We start from the raw sequence: 23,121 nt of genomic DNA, 5'->3' as shown, positions 1-23,121 counted from the left end.
TGATTTTTATTGTTATGTACAGTCACAATCAACTTTATTACATCAAGTTGCTGCAGCAATAACCAACAAAAGATGTTTTCCGCATCATGACTTCTTCCAGAAAGCGTAGGCGAGTGCAAACATCGCCACAAACTGGCTACATCCAGTTTTCTGACTTCGAAGAAGTTTGTTGTCATAATAACTGAGCGTACTTATAAACAAATATCATCATCACCATCTATTGCTCCATGCTGTTTTAATTGTTTAGATTAGAGAGAGGGGATTTTTTCTTTTGTGATCATCAGGGTGAGGAGCGTCGTTCCTGAGAATTCAACATCTGTTTCACCTTTGGCAGATGGCCTCACCATTAGATGCTTTCATATCAGCACAGTAAAGTTCCATTTACTCCTCAAAAGCAATGTGCCTGAACCCGAATCTGAGTTATTGTTGGCCAAATATCCAGTGCTTCGCTGTAAATTTTTACATTTCCCATACTTGCTGTTCTTATGGCATCAGCAAGATTTACAATTCAGTACTAATTAATGCCAGATTTTGAGCAGTACTGAATTTTGGAACAATACCCACTAGGAACTGGGTTAAGATTACCTGAACTCTCCATGCTGAACCCATAGTTCTGGCAGAGAGGAAAGACTTTCATCCCATTAATATGAATTGTAGTCAAACCCAGATCCTAGATGTAAAATAATAATGTTCCAGCCCACAGTATCCAATCTCCCTTTAGTAATTTGAAATTGGGGCATTACAAAGTGCACACTGCAGGTTCATGCTATTGCTGGAGCAGTGCAGTTGTACATAACTTTGTACTACACTGGACAACATGTTGTAGCTCAAAAAGCTGCAATTACAGTGCAGTGGATACCTGGTATAGAAAGAAAGAACTTGCGTTTATAAAGTGCATTTCACGACTTCAGCGCGGCCCAAAAAGCTTTACAGTCACTCTGTCATCTGTCAGCGTGAAATGTTTCATTTTCCCCATTCAGCAATTTAAAAAATAGTTTGAGTTTAAAAAATTTCATTTAGGTTTAGAAATAAATTTCAGATTTGCTGCAAACCAACAAATTGTCAACATAGTTCACCTTAAACCAAATCTGTAAACAGATGAACCTATTTTCGCACATTTGTACCTTCAGTTACATACCTGATCTTCGTTCTCATTCATCAATCAGCTTGAAAGAAACATAAAGATACACTATTCAATGTTGCAGAAAAAATCTCAAAGTTCAATTTTGGATTCTACTGACCTGTTCAGACTTGTATCTTTCTCTCCCCTGAATTAATTTTCATGGTGTAGTCAAATTAACAACAGTATAACTGGGCAACTGTGCAGGAACAGAGAGACCTGGGAGTGCACATACACAAATCTTTGAAGGTGGCAGGACAAGTTGTGACGGCTGTTTTTAAAAAAAAATATGGGATCCTGGGCTTTATTAATAGAGGCATAGAGTACAAAAGCAAGGAAGTTATGCTAAACCTTTATAAAACACAGGTTAGGCCTCAGCAGGAGTATTGTGTTCAATTCTGGGCACCACACTTCAGGAAGGATATCAAGGCCTTAGAGGTGGTGTAGAAGAGATTTACCAGAATGGTGCCAGGGATGAGGGACTTCAGTTATGTGGAAAAACTGGAGAAGCTGGGGTTGTTCTCCTTAGAACAGAAAAGATTAAGGGCAGATTTGATAAAGGTGTTCAAAATCAAGAACGGTTTTGACACTGTAAATAAGGAGAAACTGTCTCCAGTGGCAGAAGGGTCAGATTTAAGGTGATCGGCAAAAGAGCCAGAGGTGACATGAGGAAACATTTTTTTTGCATAGTGAGTTGTAATGATCTCAGATGGAGTGCCTGATAGGATGGTGGAAGCAGATTCAATAGTAACTTTTAAAAGGGAATTGGGTAAATATTTGAAGGGAAAAAATTTACAGGACTAATTGGATAGCTCTGTCAAAGAGTAGGCACAGGCACGATGGGCTGAATGGCCTCCTCCTGTGCTGTATCTACCCTGATACTATGATATATATGTTTGCCAAGTCTAAAGTTTGTAAGAGGAAATTGGCATGGTACATTGGCAACCTTTCATTTCCCTCTGTCCAATTACAAAGTTTGGAAACCTGCACATTGATTAACTGAAATAAATTGTGTACTTTTCCTAAGAGTTGCCAACTTGGTTTCTTTTTTTATAAATGGACGCCACAATAAAATGATTTGCATGGGTGGTTAAAGAATACCTCAGATATTTAAACAAAGGAATTGAAAAATTCTACAGTTTTTGTAACTAACTTTTTTTTTCTTTACATGGATCAAATGTTCTGGTGATCTTACAAAGAAAAGGAAAACCTAGGGAGTACTTCTCTTTTTGTGTTTCTTTTTAAATTGGACATTGAACATATCTCCTGTTTATAGCTTCAATTTACTGATTTTTGTTTTAAACCCCTTCCCTCCTCCTTTGGAGACCCACTATTTTGGATCTCCACTAACACCTGGAGCCATCCCAATGATATGCCTCCAGATTAGCATCCAATTCAAAGCCTGGAGCTGCTGTGAGATGTGAGTGGAGATGCAAAATGGCAAGTTTCCATTGGAAGAAAAATAACTCACTAAATCAAAGTTATCTCTTACAAGTTGATGTATATGTTCTTCAGTTTTTAAAAATAAGTTGGGGAGTAGTTTGTACTGAAAGTGCTCCCCTAGTCGTCCCTTCTCCTGGCATTTGAAAGATATGCCCACCACTGCATGTCCTGTACACGGCAGTTAACAGTAGTAATGTTTTTATTTAATGTTTTTTCCACCTTTTAAAGGGAATTTATTTGTACATTTTAACAACATCCTGTACATAACTGTACATTTATTTTACAGGCTCCCCAAGGAAGGAGGTGTACTTTCTGGGAATTATTGACATCCTAACACATTATGATGCAAAGAAGAAAGCTGCACATGCTGCCAAAACGGTCAAACATGGCGTAAGTAATTTCTGCTTTAGTATGTTTTCTTATGAGAACTGCTTTGAGGTCTGAGAAGTACAATAAAACAGAATCTTGCAGTTGTTAATCTTTAGCGGGTGCATAAATTCAGGTTGAGTGCAGATTTGTATCTATAGTAATTCTAAATGACTGTAGTAGTTACTTAGTAAATTTGAGTGTCAGCTTAGCTCAGCTGGCAGTGGTTTTTGCCTCTTGAGTTGTCGATTCCATTTAGGACCAAAGCACGTAATCTCAGCTCGCACTTCAGCACCATACTGAAGGTTCCATCTTTTGGATGAGACATTAAACTCTGGTCCCATCTGTCTGTTCAGATGGAAGTAAAATATCTTGTGCTGATGTTTGAAGACGAGCAGTGAGTTCTCCCGGTGTCCTGCCCAATATTCAACTTTCAAGCAACACTATCAAACAGATTCAATGGTCATTTATCTCACCTGCTGTTTGTGTGCAAGTTGGGTGTCACATTTGTCTACAAACAGTGACCACACTTCAAAAGCTCTCTACAGCTGGCTACTCAATACCTGACCAGATTGTGCTTGAAGCTGACACTGGATGCTTGAAATGGGAAATTATTCCAATAGCCAATGCTGACGTTCCTCACCTTGATGAGAGCAAAACATATAGGATTGGGCACAAATAGCTTTCTTCCTTTCCCCAATTTTAAATTAATTAACACAACATTCACTGGCTACTATTTGACCTGCTCCAAACCTACAATTGGGCCCAATCATCAGGAAGAAATGAATGGCTGAAATTGACCCACCATATTATTTCCCTCCACTTGTGGAGAATTGCCTAGCCTTTTCTTGACTCCTTTCTCTCACTCATCACAAGGAAATAAGCACTTTTTTTTTAAAAGAGATATTTATTCAAAATTATACAGAATCCAATGCCACAAGGTTATTGGTGATGTGTGCTTAAGTCAGTACTTATGGAAGGTGTTAAATAGAAAATGGTGATAATTGTATTTTGTGTGTGTTACAGGCTGGTGCAGAGATCTCCACCGTCAATCCAGAGCAGTACTCGAAGCGCTTCGTGGAATTTATCACCAGTATTTTGACATAGCCTAATGTGGATCATGTGCAGGGAATGGGAGGGGTGACAAAGACAGGGAATTAAATGGGGCTAAATGAAGTGGCATCTGCAGTGTTCGTCTTGCTGAAAGCGTTCCCTTGTTTACATCTTCTGAATAAGATGACTGACGGAAAATAGCTTTAACTGCTTCCTGAAACTCCCAGCACAGTACTCGCAATTAATGACTTTATTTTGTGGGAAGAATATAAAAATCATCAGAGTGCACTGCTTTAGCAACACTCCAAGACTAGCTGTGATGGGAAGAGGTACTTTCAAAAATGGGAAGAAACTGCATGTTAATTGAGACACAGCAATTACTGGTATCAAATTATAAACTGTGGATCGGTTTATCACTTGAACTGAAAGATGCAGAGCAGTATTTGTTTAACTTGCTAATGTTACACTTCCGTTGTGCACACTGGCACTCCTCAAGTTAGCTTCATGGTTTATTGTTTCTTCAAAGGGAGTCTTGCTATAATAAAACTTGCAAAGTACTGTAAATTTATGCTGAGATAAATTTGTCTTAAATCCCCACTTTAGGCAGCTTATGCTATTTGTGTTTAAAAGTTTAAATTCTTTCTAGGAGGGAATCCAATTAAGAAATCAAAAATTTCAGTCGCTCTTTTTAACAGTAGTTGGGTGATTTGAAGCCCTGATAAATCACAGTACAGAAAAGATATGCATTAAGGGTTAGGATCTACCTTATGATTATTTAACATTGATTTGGGCAACATTTTACTACATATCTAACTTTCTATCATTTGAAAAATTTTAGAAAGATGTTAAAGGATTTGAAGTCACCTAGGTCACTTTATACACATCAGATCCCATTGTAGCAGTGATTGGAATACAGTGTGGGAAGTAAAATTGCATTTGTAACACTTCTGACCACCCATCATAATGAATTGAGCAGATTGATTTCATATCTTAACTTTTGAATTTTTTTTTTAAATCCTTCCTGTGCTAGTGTTTACAACCCACAAAAAGTGTCTGATGTGTCACATTGCGAGCAGCTTTTTCATAATAATATGGTTTCAAATAAAATATCCTTGGAGAAAGCCTATTTCCATCATGGTATAAGTGCTCCAAGGTGTCCTGGTACCTAAATTAAATGTGGAGTGCTTCAACTATTCATTAGATTTTTCATACAGTGGAACACTTTAGGACTGTAGGAACACAAAAGTAATATTTCAAAATTCACACAGTTGCCTTTTCCGTTTCTTCAATTTTTTTTTAGGTATTCTGTAAATATGTAATAAATGGTTGCCTGAAACTATAATCAGCATCATTATCTGTTAATGCTTTTAAGTGTGAGTTGATCTTTTCTGTACTACTTCCACCATCTCATTAATTCTGCAGATTATGCCTTGTTAAGTAAAACATGCTTAATATCTTCAAAGATTACACTGTGCAACAGGTGTGCCTTTTTCCTAGCTAAATCATTGAAATTGCTGTTATGACTATATCAATTTCATTGGCTGCTGTGCCCTCCCCAGATGTTTGGGAACTTAAGCAAGCAAAGGAGTGCCAGAATGCCTTTCCTATTGAAAATGTGTCAGTGCTGTTTGGACTGCAATTTTTTTAAATGCTTCACATTAGGTAGCAATTACCTAGATTGTACTAGGATTCTAGTGAGTATCAGCATCTTCAGTGGCCAAAGGCAATATCATCCATGTGGCTATGTAATAATTTAACATGGTTTTGTTACTCTTGGTATAGTGATGTTAACACTGTAATGTAAATGTACAGTTATATATTTTATGTATTTAAAAAAAAAAATTTTTTTTCCATAATCATTGTGCCGGTCACTTTCATTTCAAATTTTCTGTAGGATGCTGTAGTTTCCATTAGTAATAGGACTACAAGAAGTAAGCCCCATGTGGGAAAAAAAGGTACACATACAAACAATTTATTTGGGCAAAAATTTCCCTTTGTGGCTCACTGTGTATTTTAAATGCTTCTGGCAGCTTAAAATATAATGCACATTGTTTTGTCTTTTAGTCATTCATGTGGATAAACTGTTTTTTGTTTAAGTGAGGCAACTCCATAAAATATGTACTAGTGCTGCATTCTACACACTCCATACCTGAGCTTTGCTTTATGAAATAAAGCGCCCTGTTGTCTCAAAAAGCTACTCGCATTAGTGGTGTTATTTTCATATTAGTGATGAGAGTAACTGCAGTTGCCTATTCTAACATTTCCTAAATCATTTGGAAAAATGGAACTGATGCCTATAAGCTGTTAGAGATCTTATCCGGTCACTGCATAATCATCTTGCAGCAATTGGGCAGTCCTTTGTTAATATGTAGATAGAGAATGGTAGTAACAGCAGGTAATAGACATCTTTCTTTCAAGTTAGGTGTCACTCTGATCATGCAATAGTCTCTCGAATTGGTCTGTACAGACATTGGGTCCTTAGAAAAACTGCCTCCGAGGAAAAGAAAAGCAAAGAGCATTCCAGAACTCTAAAATGTTTGGGGCAAATCAAGATCCTTCTGTTTATAAACTATTAATTGTTATTATTATTTATCTTCTATATCCTTTGAGATAGGCCCATTTACCTACAGGGGGAGTCCCAGTCCCTTTGTTTCTCTAGGCTCTCTGAAGTGATGTAAAAGTTAGACTAATGAAGCCCTCAAATTTTTTTCACCCTTTCCATTATAGGGAACATTGTTCTTCTATTAGTGAAACATTGTTTTCTGCTTTGGACTTGGCCAATTTAATTCTAATTGATAATTTATTTTTACAAAATGATATATATATAATTTCTATAGTGAAATATTTTATTTTCTGTTCAAAATCCCACTGTGGCTAATAAACTCGAATGCCCAGAATGCACGTGCCCCAGACTCTATCACATTCTGGAGTTATTCTTCAGCAGTGAGCAGTAATCCAAAATGTCTGGCTGTAATTATAGTCTCAAGGAATGAAGGAAGCTGAAAAAAAATGCCTAGTTTTAATGAGTGAAGGATTTAGAATATATAAGCACATATTTTCTTCCATCTAACAGCCCTGTCATGCAGAAAGTGATTCTTGCATAATATAATGTAAGGGTGATTCCAAAGCTGTTATGACAACTATGGTAGCTTTTTCATAGCTATAGGACATGCCAGCAAGCAGGATATTTATGTTCCTGACAATTTTAACCCAAAAGCTTGTTTACTGAAAGGTCACAACCAGCAGAAGGGGAATGTAATAGAATAGTAGTAAAGATGCCCGTTGCCTGCAGGGAGAGGTAGTGAGAATGCAAGAAGCCTGTCTCAACAAGCTGTATCCTTCCAGAAATCAGCAAATGTCTATTTAAGCTTCAGGCCATTGCAATATATTTTTGAGTGCAATGTAAAATTTATCAATTTTGTGGATGGTGACACTTATTAACTATAAGTGTGATTTTTATATTTATAGAGTTGTCTCCACACACTTAAGATTTTCTACCTATATTAGAAGTTTGTAATTTAAGATGCACATTTCTAGCAAGAAACCGATCTCAATCCAACATGTACTGGCATTATCTGATTTGCTTCAACTGTGGTCAGTTGTTTTCCCAGTCCTAATGTTGTATTGCTATAGCTTTTATGGTCACATACTGGAATGATATTTTTTTATTCCAGTTAATTTGGAAAGTACTCTTTAAAAATTAATATAGGTAGGTTCTGCCTCTCAATGACTGCTGTCCAGGTATTGGTGCAGTTCAAATCACGTGTACAGGAAGTTTCTTTTTGTCACTGGCAAAAAGAAAATGACCAAAAAGAGAATAACTCACTCCCCGCAACTTACATATATATAGAATAACACATAATGTGTCTTAAGAACATATAATGCATTTTGCAGATGAAATATCATTGATACTGTAAACAGTTTATAAATTGCTCTTAGTGATTTATGATGTTAACTCGACCTCGATATGTTTAAGTTACATATTTCAGCCTATGTTATCCTATGTTTATCCTTTGAAAAGTGTTTCCACTCCTAACTCGTACTTGAAGCATTGAAATGCTAGTATGGCGCTTCTTGATTTGGAAAAGGTCCCGTTGCATTGGTACAGATACAGTGGGGGAAGATTTCATCTGTGCGCCAAGTGGAACAAAACTATAAACTCGTTCTTCATAAACCGGTTTATGATTTTGTTACACATAGTGCACAAGGGAAATCTTCCCCCACTGTTCCCTAATTAGAATCATAGAAATGTTACAGCACAGTAGGAGGCCATTCAGCCCATCGAGTCCGCACTGGCTCTATGCAAGAGCAATCCAACAAGTCCCACTCCCCCGCCCTATCCCTGCAAATGCTTTCCTTTCAAGTACTTATCCAGTTCCCTTTTGAAGGCCATGATTGAATCTGCCTCCACCACCCCCTCGGGCAGTGCATTCCAGATCCTAACCACTCGCTGTGTAAAAAATAAAAAGTTTTTCCTCATGTCACCTTTGGTTCTTTTGCCAATCACCTTAAATCTTTGTCCTCTGATCCTTGACCCTTTCGCCAATGAGAATAGTTTCTCTCTACCTACTCTCTCTAGACCCTTCATGATTTTGAATACCTCTATCAAATCTCCTCACAACCGTCTCTGTTCCAAAGAGAACAACCCCAGCTTCTCCAGTCTATCCACGTAACTAAAGTCCCTCATCTGTTTGTACTGAGAGTCCAGGAATTTCACTTATAATTCAGATCTGACCAACTATTTTGACTTCCCCCCCCTCCCCCTCTCTTGTGAAACTCTCAACATTTGATTCTTCAAATTATCAATCCATAAAAGATACAGTTGGAGCCATCTCTGTAAACAGCACAGAAGCTGCTCTCAATTCAGAACATTATCTTACCTGTTATTGCTGTGGTGTGATTCCAAATATTGTTTTTATATTTGAGTGAAACATTGTGAGGACGGATATGACTTAGCAACTTCTCCGTGTTTGTGAGCTGATATCATAAAACTAGCAAGGGCCATTTTACCAACATGACAGCTGTTGCCTTATTGAATGCACCTTTGTAGAGACATACTGTTTTATTTGCTAAAATTTTTGAGATGCAAAATACTCTGATTGGCCTAGGGAAACAAACAAAACTTCAAAGTCTCCCTTTCTGGCTGAAGTAATTGCATTAGTATTGGTGTCCTAGGCCCAACCATCTTCAGCTGCTTCATCAATGACCTTCCCTCCATCATAAGGTCAAAAATGGGGCTGTTTTCTGACGAGTGCACAGTGTTCAGTTCCATTCGCAACCCCTCAGATGACAAAGCAGTCCGTGCCCGCATGCAGCAAGATCTAGACAATATCCAGGCTTGGGCTGATAAGTGGCAAGTAACATTCCCACCAGACAAGTGCCAGGCAATGACCATCTCCAACAAGAGAGGGTCTAACCACCTCTCCTTGACATTCAACGGCATTACCATCACCGAATCCCCCACCATCAACATTCTGGGGGTTACCTTTGATCAGAAACTTAACTGGACCAGCCACATAAATCTGTGGCCACAAGAGCAGGTCAGTGGCTGGGTATTCTGCAGCGAGTGACTCACCTCCTGACTCCCCAAAGCCTTTCCACCATTTACAAGGCACAAGTCAGGAGTGTGATGGAATACACTCCACTTACCTGGATGAGTGCAGCTCCAACAACACTCAAGAAGCTCGATACCATCCAGGACAAAGCAGCCTGCTTGATTGGCACCCTATCCACCACCCTAAACATTCACTCTCTTCACCACCGGCGCACCATGGCTGCCGTGTGTACCATCCACAGGATGCATTACAGCAACTCGCCAAGGCTTCTTTGACAGCACCTCCCAAACCCGCAACCTCTACCACCTAGAAGGACAAGGGCAGCAGGCACAAGGTATGAAATGTTTGCAACTTTACAAATAAAAGTAGTTTACTTTTGAGCATGTACTTCAGTACCTATCTTCCAACTGGTTTCCAAGAAATTACAGTGCCCCCTCCCATTCCCTTAAATGTATGTGAATAAAACTCAGGCACTCATTCTTCAAGCTGGCTTTCAAAACTGAAGAAACAGAATCCACGTCTAGGTTTCATGTCCTGCTTTCACAAATTTGAAACTCAGTTCGCTTGAAATTTGAGGAACAGAATGGTTTTATAAATGGAGCATAAAGTACAAATTCAAATAGATGATGCTAAAACCAATAGAAAAGATTGATTATGTCACAGTTAGGGTATTTTGCCCAGTTTCGGGCACCCTACTTTGCAAAACATATCAAGGTCACGTAGGGGGTGCAGAAGAGATTCAATAAGATGATATCAGGGATGAGCGGGTTTAGTTACGAGGAGAAGCTAGAAAAACTCAGGTCCCTTTCCCTGAAATAGAGCAATTTAAATGGAGGGCTGATAGACGTTTTCAAAATTATGGGGGGTTTCGATAAGGTAAATGGAGAAAAACTATTTCCACTGGTTGGTGTGTTGGTAACTAGACGGCATAAATTTAGGATCATCAAAAAAACAAAAGGAAAAGCTCAGGAGAATTATTTTTACCCAGAGGGTATTTTGGACAGGGAATGCCATAACAGAAATGGAAGCAGAATCTATAAATACTTATAGAGTCATAGAAGTTTACAACATGGAAACAGGCCCTTCGGCCCAACATGTCCATGTCGCCCAGTTTATACCACTAAGCTAGTCCCAATTGCCTGCACTTGGCCCATATCCCTCTATACCCATCTTACCCATGTAACTGTCCAAATGCTTTTTAAAAGACAAAATTGTACCCGCCTCTACTACTGCCTCTGGCAGCTCGTTCCAGACACTCACCACCCTTTGAGTGAAAAAATTGCCCCTCTGGACCCTTTTGTATCTCTCCCCTCTCACCTTAAATCTATGTCCCCTCGTTATAGACTCCCCTACCTTTGGGAAAAGATTTTGACTATCTACCTTATCTATGCCCCTCATTATTTTATAGACTTCTATAAGATCACCCCTTAACCTCCTACTCTCCAGGGAAAAAAGTCCCAGTCCATCTAACCTCTCCCTATAAGTCAAACCATCAAGTCCCGGTAGCATCCTAGTAAATCTTTTCTGCACTCTTTCTAGTTTAATAATATCCTTTCTATAATAGGGTGACCAGAACTGTACACAGTATTCCAAGTGTGGCCTAACTAATGTCTTGTACAACTTCAACAAGACATCCCAACTCCTGTATTCAATGTTCTGACCAATGAAACCAATTATGCCGAATGCCTTCTTCACCACCCTATCCACCTGTGACTCCACTTTCAAGGAGCTATGAACCTGTACTCCTAGATCTCTTTGTTCTATAACTCTCCCCAACGCCCTACCATTAACGGAGTAGGTCCTGGCCCGATTCGATCTACCAAAATGCATCACCTCACATTTATCTAAATTAAACTCCATCTGCCATTCATCGGCCCACTGGCCCAATTTATCAAGATCCCGTTGCAATCCTAGATAACCTTCTTCACTGTCCACAATGCCACCAATCTTGGTGTCATCTGCAAACTTACGAACCATGCCTCCTAAATTCTCATCCAAATCATTGATATAAATAACAAATAACAGCGGACCCAGCACCGATCCCCGAGGCACACCGCTGGTCACAGGCCTCCAGTTTGAAAAACAACCCTCTACAACCATCTTCTGTCGTCAATCCAATTTTGTATCCAATTGGCTACCTCACCTTGGATCCCGTGAGATTTAACCTTATGTAACAACATACCATGCGGTACCTTGTCAAAGGCTTTGCTAAAGTCCATGTAGACCACGTCCACTGCACAGCCCTCATCTATCTTCTTGGTTGCCCCTTCAAAAAACTCAATCAAATTCGTGAGACATGATTTTCCTCTCACAAAACCATGCTGACTGTTCCTAATCAGTCCCTGCCTCTCCAAATGCCTGTAGATCCTGTCTCTCAGAATACCCTCCAACAACTTACCCACTACAGATGTCAGGCTCACCGGTCTGTAGTTCCCAGGCTTTTCCCTGCCGCCCTTCTTAAACAAAGGCACAACATTTGCTACCCTCCAATCTTCAGGCACCTCACCTGTAGCTGTCGATGATTCAAATATCTCTGCTAGGGGACCCGCAATTTCCTCCCTAATCTCCCATAATGTCCTGGGATACATTTCATCAGGTCCCGGAGATTTATCTACCTTGATGCGCGTTAAGACTTCCAGCACCTCCCTCTCTGTAATCTGTACAGTCCTCAAGACATCACTATTTATTTCCCCAAGTTCCCTTACATCCATGCCTTTCTCAACCGTAAATACCGATGTGAAATATTCATTCAGGATCTCACCCATCTCTTGTGGTTCCGCACATAGATGACCTTGTTGATCCTTAAGAGGCCCTACTCTCTCCCTAGTTACTCTTTTGCCCTTTATATATTTGTAGAAGCTCTTTGGATTCACCTTGGCCTTATCTGCCAAAGCAATCTCATGTCCCCTTTTTGCCCTCCTGATTTCTCTCTTAACTCTACTCCGGCAATCACTATACTCTTCAAGGGATCCACTTGATCCCAGCTGTCTATGCATGTCATATGCCTCCTTCTTCTTTTTGACTAGGGCCTCAATCTCCCGAGTCATCCAAGGTTCCCTACTTCTACCAGCCTTGCCCTTCACTTTATAAGGAATGTGCTTACCCTGAACCCTGGTTAACACACTTTTGAAAGCCTCCCACTTACCAGACGTCCCTTTGCCTGCCAACAGACTCTCCCAATCAACTTCTGAAAGTTCCTGCCTAATACCATCAAAATTGGCCTTTCCCCAATTTAGAATTTTAACTTTTGGGCCAGACCTATCCTTCTCCATAGCTATCTTAAAACTAATGGAATTATGATCACTGGTCCCAAAGTGATCCCTCACTAACACTTCTGTCACCTGCCCTTCCTTATTTCCCAAGAGGAGGTCAAGTTTTGCCCCCTCTCTAGTCGGGCCATCCACATACTGAATGAGAAATTCCTCCTGAATACACTCAACAAATTTCTCTCCATCCAAGCCCCTAATGCTATGGCTGTCCCAGTCAATGTTGGGAAAGTTAAAGTCCCCTACTATTACCACCCTATTTTTCTTGCAGCTGTCTGTAATCTCCTTACATATTTGCTCCTCAATTTCCCGTTGACTATTTGGGGGTCTGTAGTACAATTCTATCAAAGTGATCTCTCCCTTCTTATTTTTCAGTTTTACCCATATAGACTCCATGGGCGAACCCTCGGATATATCCTCTCTCACTACTGCAGTGATGTTCTCCCTAATCAAGAACGCAACTCCCCCTCCTCTCTTACCTCCTGCTCTATCTTTCCTATAGCATCTGTACCCTGGAACATTGAGCTGCCAGTCCTGCCCCTCCCTTAGCCATGTTTCAGTAATAGCTATAACATCCCAGTCCCATGTACCCATCCATGCCCTGAGTTCATCTGCCTTGCCCATCAGACTTCTTGCATTGAAATAAATGCAGTTTAATCCAGACTTCCCTTGGTCTTTGCCCTGCTTTCTCAGACCATATGTCCGGTCATGTTTTGTGCACTCTCCTTTACTGCCTTTTGTTTCTGTCACCACTTTACTTCCCACTGACTTCCTGCATCGGTTCCCATCCCCCTGCCACATTAGTTTAAACCCTCCCCAACAGCACTAGCAAACACTCCCCCTAGGACATTGGTTCCAGTCCTGCCCAGATGCAGACCGTCCAATTTGTACTGGTCCCACCTCCCCCAGAACCGGTTCCAATGGCCCAGGAATTTGAATCCCTCCCTCTTGCACCATCTCTCAAGCCACGTATTCATCCTAGCTATCCTGTCATTCCTACTCTGACTAGCCCGTGGCACTGGTAGCAATCCTGAGATTACTACCTTTGAGGTCCTACTTTTTAGTTTAACTCCTAACTCCCTAAATTCAGCTTGTAGGACCTCATCCTGTTTTTTACCTATATCGTTGGTACCTATATGCACCACGACAACTGGCTGTTCACCCTCCCCCTCCAGAATGTCCTGCAGCCGCTCCAAGACATCCCTGACCCTTGCACCAGGGAGGCAACATACCATCCTGGAGTCTCGGTTGCGTCCGCAGAAACGCCTGTCTATTCCCCTTACAATCGAGTCCCCTATCACTATGGCTCTACCACTCTTTTTCCTGCCCTCCTGCGCAGCAGAGCCAGCCACGGTGCCATGAACCTGGCTGCTGTCACCTTCCCCTGGTGAGCCATCTCCCCCAACAGCATCCAAAACAGTATACCTGTTTGAGAGGGGGATGGCCACAGGGGACCCCTGCACTTCCTGCCTGCACCTCTTACTCTGCCTGGTGGTCACCCATTCACTTCCTGCCTGTACTCCCTTTACCTGCGGTGTGACCAACTCGCTAAACGTGCTATCCACGAGTTTCTCTGCATCGCGGATGCTCCACAGTGAATCCACCCGCAGCTCCAGCTCCGAGATGCGATCGGTCAGTAGCTGCAGGTGGACACACTTCCTGCACACATGGTCGGCAGGGACACTTTTTTTTTCAAAATATATACTTTATTCATAAAATTTGCAGCAGTACATACAATACAGTTGTCATATCACTTTCCAAACGTACACAATACAGATTATACAATTTGCAGGTTACGTCAAGTACAGTACAATGAACACATTGGACATAATTACAGTTCATGACACTCTAGGGTGTCTCGTTGCATCATACTCAACACAGATTATTGCTTACAGATTCATTTCAGATTTATTACAGGTACATTACAGCAATTTGAATTTTACATTCTGCCCGAGGGGGTTTTTCCCTGATTGCAGCCCCTCGGTTTACAATGGCGGGAAGGCTCTAAACGGTTGCCTTTCCCCACAGGGCCTTTGCGGCGGCCGCACCCATCCTCAGTGCATCCCTGACCACGTAGTCCTGGACCTTGGAATGTGCCAGTCTGCAACACTCGGTCGAGGACAGCTCCTTGTGCTGGAAGACCAGCAGGTTTCGGGCAGACCAAAGGGCGTCTTTCACCAAGTTGATGGTCTTCCAGCAGCAGCCGATGATGGCAGGGACACTGGTAGTGTCCATGACTACCCACATCTTGCAGGAGGGGCCTATCACGGGTGCGAGGTCTACTGCCATGACTTGCCTTAGCTTAGTTACCCCTTTTAAATTATGTTGAAATTAGAAAATGTTAACTATACTAAGGACCAAGGTTCACTAAAAAAAACACGACCTGCTATTAAACCTGCAGACCTTCCCTTTCTTATTACTTTACTCACAGTAAAATGGTAGAAATACTCACCTGAACCTACTCACCAATCACCAACCCGCTTCACCTGTGACGTCACTCTTTGATTTTTATCGGAACGCGGTCGTTCCACTCTCGCTCTCGCTGTTTCCCGCCGCTCCGGTGAACTCCCGCTCTCGCTGTGCGCTGTTTTTAACCTCGCTCCGCTCTCGCTGTTTCCCGCCGCTCCGGTGAACTCCCGCTCTCGCTGTGCGCTGTTTTTAACCTCGCTCCGCTCTCGCTGTTTCCCGCCGCTCCGGTGAACTCCCGCTCTCGCTGTGCGCTGTTTTTAACCTCGCTCCGCTCTCGCTGTTTCCCGCCGCTCCGGTGAACTCCCGCTCTCGCTGTGCGCTGTTTTTAACCTCGCTCCGCTCTCGCTGTTTCCCGCCGCTCCGGTGAACTCCCGCTCTCGCTGTGCGCTGTTTTTAACCTCGCTCCGCTCTCGCTGTTTCCCGCCGCTCCGGTGAACTCCCGCTCTCGCTGTGCGCTGTTTTTAACCTCGCTCCGCTCTCGCTGTTTCCCGCCGCTCCGGTGAACTCCCGCTCTCGCTGTGCGCTGTTTTTAACCTCGCTCCGCTCTCGCTGTTTCCCGCCGCTCCGGTGAACTCCCGCTCTCGCTGTGCGCTGTTTTTATCCTCGCTCCGCTCTCGCTGTTTCCCGCCGCTCCGGTGAACTCCCGCTCTCGCTGTGCGCTGTTTTTAACCTCGCTCCGCTCTCGCTGTTTCCCGCCGCTCCGGTGAACTCCCGCTCTCGCTGTGCGCTGTTTTTAACCTCGCTCCGCTCTCGCTGTTTCCCGCCGCTCCGGTGAACTCCCGCTCTCGCTGTGCGCTGTTTTTAACCTCGCTCCGCTCTCGCTGTTTCCCGCCGCTCCGGTGAACTCCCGCTCTCGCTGTGCGCTGTTTTTAACCTCGCTCCGCTCTCGCTGTTTCCCGCCGCTCCGGTGAACTCCCGCTCTCGCTGTGCGCTGTTTTTATCCTCGCTCCGCTCTCGCTGTTTCCCGCCGCTCCGGTGAACTCCCGCTCTCGCTGTGCGCTGTTTTTAACCTCGCTCCGCTCTCGCTGTTTCCCGCCGCTCCGGTGAACTCCCGCTCTCGCTGTGCGCTGTTTTTAACCTCGCTCCGCTCTCGCTGTTTCCCGCCGCTCCGGTGAACTCCCGCTCTCGCTGTGCGCTGTTTTTAACCTCGCTCCGCTCTCGCTGTTTCCCGCCGCTCCGGTGAACTCCCGCTCTCGCTGTGCGCTGTTTTTAACCTCGCTCCGCTCTCGCTGTTTCCTGCCGCTCCGGTGATCTCCCGCTCTCGCTGTGCGCTGTTTTTAACCTCGCTCCGCTCTCGCTGTTTCCCGCCGCTCCGGTGAACTCCCGCTCTCGCTGTGCGCTGTTTTTAACCTCGCTCCGCTCTCGCTGTTTCCCGCCGCTCCGGTGAACTCCCGCTCTCGCTGTGCGCTGTTTTTAACCTCGCTCCGCTCTCGCTGTTTCCCGCCGCTCCGGTGATCTCCCGCTCTCGCTGTGCGCTGTTTTTATCCTCGCTCCGCTCTCGCTGTTTCCCGCCGCTCCGGTGATCTCCCGCTCTCGCTGTGCGCTGTTTTTATCCTCGCTCCGCTCTCGCTGTTCCCCGCCGCTCCGGTGAACTCCCGCTCTCGCTGTGCGCTGTTTTTATCCTCGCTCCGCTCTCGCTGTTCCCCGCCGCTCCGGTGAACTCCCGCTCTCGCTGTGCGCTGTTTTTAACCTCGCTCCGCTCTCGCTGTTCCCCGCCGCTCCGGTGAACTCCCGCTCTCGCTGTGCGCTGTTTTTAACCTCGCTCCGCTCTCGCTGTTCCCCGCCGCTCCGGTGAACTCCCGCTCTCGCTGTGCGCTGTTTTTAACCTCGCTCCGCTCTCGCTGTTTCCCGCCGCTCCGGTGAACTCCCGCTCTCGCTGTGCGCTGTTTTTAACGTCGCTCCGCTCTCGCTGTTTCCCGCCGCTCCGGTGATCTCCCGCTCTCGCTGTGCGCTGTTTTTATCCTCGCTCCGCTCTCGCTGTTCCCCGCCGCTCCGGTGATCTCCCGCTCTCGCTGTGCGCTGTTTTTAACCTCGCTCCGCTCTCGCTGTTTCCCGCCGCTCCGGTGAACTCCCGCTCTCGCTGTGCGCTGTTTTTAACCTCGCTCCGCTCTCGCTGTTTCCTGCCACTCCGGTGATCTCCCGCTCTTGCTGTGCGCTGTTTTTAACCTCGCTCCGCTCTCGCTGTTTCCCGCCGCTACGGTGAACTCCCGCTCTCGCTGTGCGCTGTTTTTAACCTCGCTCCGCTCTCGCTGTTTCCCGCCGCTCCGGTGAACTCCCGCTCTCGCTGTGCGCTGTTTTTAACCTCGCTCCGCTCTCGCTGTTTCCCGCCGCTCCGGTGAACTCCCGCTCTCGCTGTGCGCTGTTTTTAACCTCGCTCCGCTCTCGCTGTTTCCCGCCGCTCCGGTGATCTCCCGCTCTCGCTGTGCGCTGTTTTTATCCTCGCTCCGCTCTCGCTGTTTCCCGCCGCTCCGGTGATCTCCCGCTCTCGCTGTGCGCTGTTTTTATCCTCGCTCCGCTCTCGCTGTTCCCCGCCGCTCCGGTGCACTCCCGCTCTCGCTGTGCGCTGTTTTTATCCTCGCTCCGCTCTCGCTGTTCCCCGCCGCTCCGGTGAACTCCCGCTCTCGCTGTGCGCTGTTTTTAACCTCGCTCCGCTCTCGCTGTTCCCCGCCGCTCCGGTGAACTCCCGCTCTCGCTGTGCGCTGTTTTTAACCTCGCTCCGCTCTCGCTGTTTCCTGCCGCTCCGGTGATCTCCCGCTCTCGCTGTGCGCTGTTTTTAACCTCGCTCCGCTCTCGCTGTTTCCCGCCGCTCCGGTGAACTCCCGCTCTCGCTGTGCGCTGTTTTTAACGTCGCTCCGCTCTCGCTGTTTCCCGCCGCTCCGGTGATCGCCCGCTCTCGCTGTGCGCTGTTTTTATCCTCGCTCCGCTCTCGCTGTTCCCCGCCGCTCCGGTCATCTCCCGCTCTCGCTGTGCGCTGTTTTTAACCTCGCTCCGCTCTCGCTGTTTCCCGCCGCTCCGGTGAACTCCCGCTCTCGCTGTGCGCTGTTTTTAACCTCGCTCCGCTCTCGCTGTTTCCCGCCGCTCCGGTGAACTCCCGCTCTCGCTGTGCGCTGTTTTTAACCTCGCTCCGCTCTCGCTGTTTCCCGCCGCCCTGGTGAACTCCCGCTCTCGCTGTGCGCTGTTTTTATCCTCGCTCCGCTCTCGCTGTTTCCCGCCGCTCCGGTGATCTCCCGCTCTCGCTGTGCGCTGTTTTTAACCTCGCTCCGCTCTCGCTGTTTCCCGCCGCTCCGGTGAACTCCCGCTCTCGCTGTGCGCTGTTTTTAACCTCGCTCCGCTCTCGCTGTTTCCCGCCGCTCCGGTGAACTCCCGCTCTCGCTGTGCGCTGTTTTTAACCTCGCTCCGCTCTCGCTGTTTCCCGCCGCTCCGGTGAACTCCCGCTCTCGCTGTGCGCTGTTTTTAACCTCGCTCCGCTCTCGCTGTTTCCCGCCGCTCCGGTGAACTCCCGCTCTCGCTGTGCGCTGTTTTTAACCTCGCTCCGCTCTCGCTGTTTCCCGCCGCTCCGGTGAACTCCCGCTCTCGCTGTGCGCTGTTTTTAACCTCGCTCCGCTCTCGCTGTTTCCCGCCGCTCCGGTGAACTCCCGCTCTCGCTGTGCGCTGTTTTTAACCTCGCTCCGCTCTCGCTGTTTCCCGCCGCTCCGGTGATCTCCCGCTCTCGCTGTGCGCTGTTTTTAACCTCGCTCCGCTCTCGCTGTTTCCCGCCGCTCCGTTGAACTCCCGCTCTCGCTGTGCGCTGTTTTTCACCTCGCTCCGCTCTCGCTGTTTCCCGCCGCTCCGGTGAACTCCCGCTCTCGCTGTGCGCTGTTTTTAACCTCGCTCCGCTCTCGCTGTTTCCCGCCGCTCCGGTGAACTCCCGCTCTCGCTGTGCGCTGTTTTTAACCTCGCTCCGCTCTCACTGTTTCCCGCCGCTCCGGTGAACTCCCGCTCTCGCTGTGCGCTGTTTTTAACCTCGCTCCGCTCTCGCTGTTTCCCGCCGCTCCGGTGAACTCCCGCTCTCGCTGTGCGCTGTTTTTAACCTCGCTCCGCTCTCGCTGTTTCCCGCCGCTCCGGTGATCTCCCGCTCTCGCTGTGCGCTGTTTTTAACCTCGCTCCGCTCTCGCTGTTTCCCGCCGCTCCGGTGAACTCCCGCTCTCGCTGTGCGCTGTTTTTAACCTCGCTCCGCTCTCGCTGTTTCCCGCCGCTACGGTGAACTCCCGCTCTCGCTGTGCGCTGTTTTTAACGTCGCTCCGCTCTCGCTGTTTCCTGCCGCTCCGGTGATCTCCCGCTCTCGCTGTGCGCTGTTTTTAACCTCGCTCCGCTCTCACTGTTTCCCGCCGCTACGGTGAACTCCCGCTCTCGCTGTGCGCTGTTTTTATCCTCGCTCCGCTCTCGCTGTTTCCCGCCGCTCCGGTGAACTCCCGCTCTCGCTGTGCGCTGTTTTTAACCTCGCTCCGCTCTCGCTGTTTCCCGCCGCTCCGGTGATCTCCCGCTCTCGCTGTGCGCTGTTTTTAACCTCGCTCCGCTCTCGCTGTTTCCCGCCGCTCCGGTGAACTCCCGCTCTCGCTGTGCGCTGATTTTAACCTCGCTCCGCTCTCGCTGTTTCCCGCCGCTCCGGTGAACTCCCGCTCTCGCTGTGCGCTGTTTTTATCCTCGCTCCGCTCTCACTGTTTCCCGCCGCTCCGGTGATCTCCCGCTCTCGCTGTTCGCTGTTTTTATCCTCGCTCCGCTCTCGCTGTTTCCCGCCGCTCCGGTGAACTCCCGCTCTCGCTGTGCGCTGTTTTTATCCTCGCTCCGCTCTCGCTGTTTCCCGCCGCTCCGGTGATCTCCCGCTCTCGCTGTGCGCTGTTTTTATCCTCGCTCCGCTCTCGCTGTTTCCCGCCGCTCCGGTGAACTCCCGCTCTCGCTGTGCGCTGTTTTTAACCTCGCTCCGCTCTCGCTGTTTCCCGCCGCTCCGGTGAACTCCCGCTCTCGCTGTGCGCTGTTTTTATCCTCGCTCCGCTCTCGCTGTTTCCCGCCGCTCCGGTGAACTCCCGCTCTCGCTGTGCGCTGTTTTTATCCTCGCTCCGCTCTCGCTGTTCCCCGCCGCTCCGGTGATCTCCCGCTCTCGCTGTGCGCTGTTTTTAACCTCGCTCCGCTCTCGCTGTTTCCCGCCGCTCCGGTGAACTACCGCTCTCGCTGTGCGCTGTTTTTAACCTCGCTCCGCTCTCGCTGTTTCCCGCCGCTCCGGTGAACTCCCGCTCTCGCTCTCGCTGTTTTTATCCTCGCTCCGCTCTCGCTGTTTCCCGCCGCTCCGGTGAACTCCCGCTCTCGCTGTGCGCTGTTTTTATCCTCGCTCCGCTCTCGCTGTTTCCCGCCGCTCCGGTGATCTCCCGCTCTCGCTGTGCGCTGTTTTTAACCTCGCTCCGCTCTCGCTGTTTCCCGCCGCTCCGGTGAACTCCCGCTCTCGCTGTGCGCTGTTTTTAACCTCGCTCCGCTCTCGCTGTTTCCCGCCGCTCCGGTGAACTCCCGCTCTCGCTGTGCGCTGTTTTTAACCTCGCTCCGCTCTCGCTGTTTCCCGCCGCTCCGGTGATCTCCCGCTCTCGCTGTGCGCTGTTTTTAACCTCGCTCCGCTCTCGCTGTTTCCCGCCGCTCCGGTGAAGTCCCGCTCTCGCTGTGCGCTGTTTTTAACCTCGCTCCGCTCTCGCTGTTTCCCGCCGCTCCGGTGAACTCCCGCTCTCGCTGTGCGCTGTTTTTAACCTCGCTCCGCTCTCGCTGTTTCCCGCCGCTCCGGTGAACTCCCGCTCTCGCTGTGCGCTGTTTTTAACCTCGCTCCGCTCTCGCTGTTTCCCGCCGCTCCGGTGATCTCCCGCTCTCGCTGTGCGCTGTTTTTAACCTCGCTCCGCTCTCACTGTTTCCCACCGCTCCGGTGAACTCCCGCTCTCGCTGTGCGCTGTTTTTAACCTCGCTCCGCTCTCACTGTTTCCCGCCGCTACGGTGAACTCCCGCTCTCGCTGTGCGCTGTTTTTAACGTCGCTCCGCTCTCGCTGTTTCCTGCCGCTCCGGTGATCTCCCGCTCTCGCTGTGCGCTGTTTTTAACCTCGCTCCGCTCTCACTGTTTCCCGCCGCTACGGTGAACTCCCGCTCTCGCTGTGCGCTGTTTTTAACCTCGCTCCGCTCTCACTGTTTCCCGCCGCTACGGTGAACTCCCGCTCTCGCTGTGCGCTGTTTTTATCCTCGCTCCGCTCTCACTGTTTCCCGCCGCTCCAGTGAACTCCCGCTCTCGCTGTGCGCTGTTTTTAACCTCGCTCCGCTCTCGCTGTTTCCCGCCGCTCCGGTGATCTCCCGCTCTCGCTGTGCGCTGTTTTTAACCTCGCTCCGCTCTCGCTGTTTCCCGCCGCTCCGGTGAACTCCCGCTCTCGCTGTGCGCTGTTTTTAACCTCGCTCCGCTCTCGCTGTTTCCCGCCGCTCCGGTGATCTCCCGCTCTCGCTGTGCGCTGTTTTTAACCTCGCTCCGCTCTCGCTGTTTCCCGCCGCTCCGGTGAACTCCCGCTCTCGCTGTGCGCTGTTTTTATCCTCGCTCCGCTCTCGCTGTTTCCCGCCGCTCCGGTGATCTCCCGCTCTCGCTGTGCGCTGTTTTTATCCTCGCTCCGCTCTCGCTGTTTCCCGCCGCTCCGGTGAACTCCCGCTCTCGCTGTGCGCTGTTTTTAACCTCGCTCCGCTCTCGCTGTTTCCCGCCGCTCCGGTGAACTCCCGCTCTCGCTGTGCATTGTTTTTATCCTCGCTCCGCTCTCGCTGTTTCCCGCCGCTCCGGTGAACTCCCGCTCTCGCTGTGCGCTGTTTTTATCCTCGCTCCGCTCTCGCTGTTCCCCGCCGCTCCGGTGATCTCCCGCTCTCGCTGTGCGCTGTTTTTAACCTCGCTCCGCTCTCGCTGTTTTTATCCTCGCTCCGCTCTCGCTGTTTCCCGCCGCTCCGGTGAACTCCCGCTCTCGCTGTGCGCTGTTTTTATCCTCGCTCCGCTCTCGCTGTTTCCTGCCGCTCCGGTGAACTCCCGCTCTCGCTGTGCGCTGTTTTTAACCTCGCTCCGCTCTCGCTGTTTCCCGCCGCTCCGGTGAACTCCCGCTCTCGCTGTGCGCTGTTTTTAACCTCGCTCCGCTCTCGCTGTTTCCCGCCGCTCCGGTGAACTCCCGCTCTCGCTGTGCGCTGTTTTTAACCTCGCTCCGCTCTCGCTGTTTCCCACCGCTCCGGTGAACTCCCGCTCTCGCTGTGCGCTGTTTTTATCCTCGCTCCTCTCTCGCTGTTTCCCGCCGCTCCGGTGAACTCCCGCTCTCGCTGTGCGCTGTTTTTAACCTCGCTCCGCTCTCGCTGTTTCCCGCCGCTCCGGTGAACTCCCGCTCTCGCTGTGCGCTGTTTTTATCCTCGCTCCGCTCTCGCTGTTTCCCGCCGCTCCGGTGAACTCCCGCTCTCGCTGTGCGCTGTTTTTATCCTCGCTCCGCTCTCGCTGTTTCCCGCCGCTCCGGTGAACTCCCGCTCTCGCTGTGCGCTGTTTTTAACCTCGCTCCGCTCTCGCTGTTTCCCGCCGCTCCGGTGAACTTCCGCTCTCGCTGTGCGCTGTTTTTAACCTCGCTCCGCTCTCGCTGTTTCCCGCCGCTCCGGTGAACTCCCGCTCTCGCTGTGCGCTGTTTTTAACCTCGCTCCGCTCTCGCTGTTTCCCGCCGCTCCGGTGAACTCCCGCTCTCGCTGTGCGCTGTTTTTAACCTCGCTCCGCTCTCGCTGTTTCCCGCCGCTGCGGTGAACTCCCGCTCTCGCTGTGCGCTGTTTTTATCCTCGCTCCGCTCTT

The 23,121-nt window shown here is 48.3% G+C and overlaps 1 protein-coding gene across 1 annotated transcript in view; it reads left to right on the top strand.

The window, feature by feature from the left end:
- The window catches only part of pip4k2aa (phosphatidylinositol-5-phosphate 4-kinase, type II, alpha a), a 212,876-nt gene extending 206,701 nt beyond the window's left edge, over positions 1 to 6,175 (top strand). The window contains exons 9-10 of the mRNA XM_068007119.1: positions 2,850 to 2,953; positions 3,956 to 6,175. Coding sequence (XP_067863220.1) covers positions 2,850 to 2,953; positions 3,956 to 4,036 — 185 coding nt within the window. The 3' untranslated portion in view covers positions 4,037 to 6,175. The remainder of the gene's footprint in view (positions 1 to 2,849; positions 2,954 to 3,955) is intronic.
- The last annotated feature ends 16,946 nt before the right edge of the window (positions 6,176 to 23,121 follow it).

Source organism: Heptranchias perlo, chromosome 2 (genome assembly GCF_035084215.1).
Source record: "Heptranchias perlo isolate sHepPer1 chromosome 2, sHepPer1.hap1, whole genome shotgun sequence".
Taxonomy (NCBI): Eukaryota; Metazoa; Chordata; class Chondrichthyes; order Hexanchiformes; family Hexanchidae; genus Heptranchias; species Heptranchias perlo.
The sequence above is the reverse complement of the archived record's forward strand: the minus strand, read 5'-3'. Positions and strand labels throughout refer to the sequence as shown.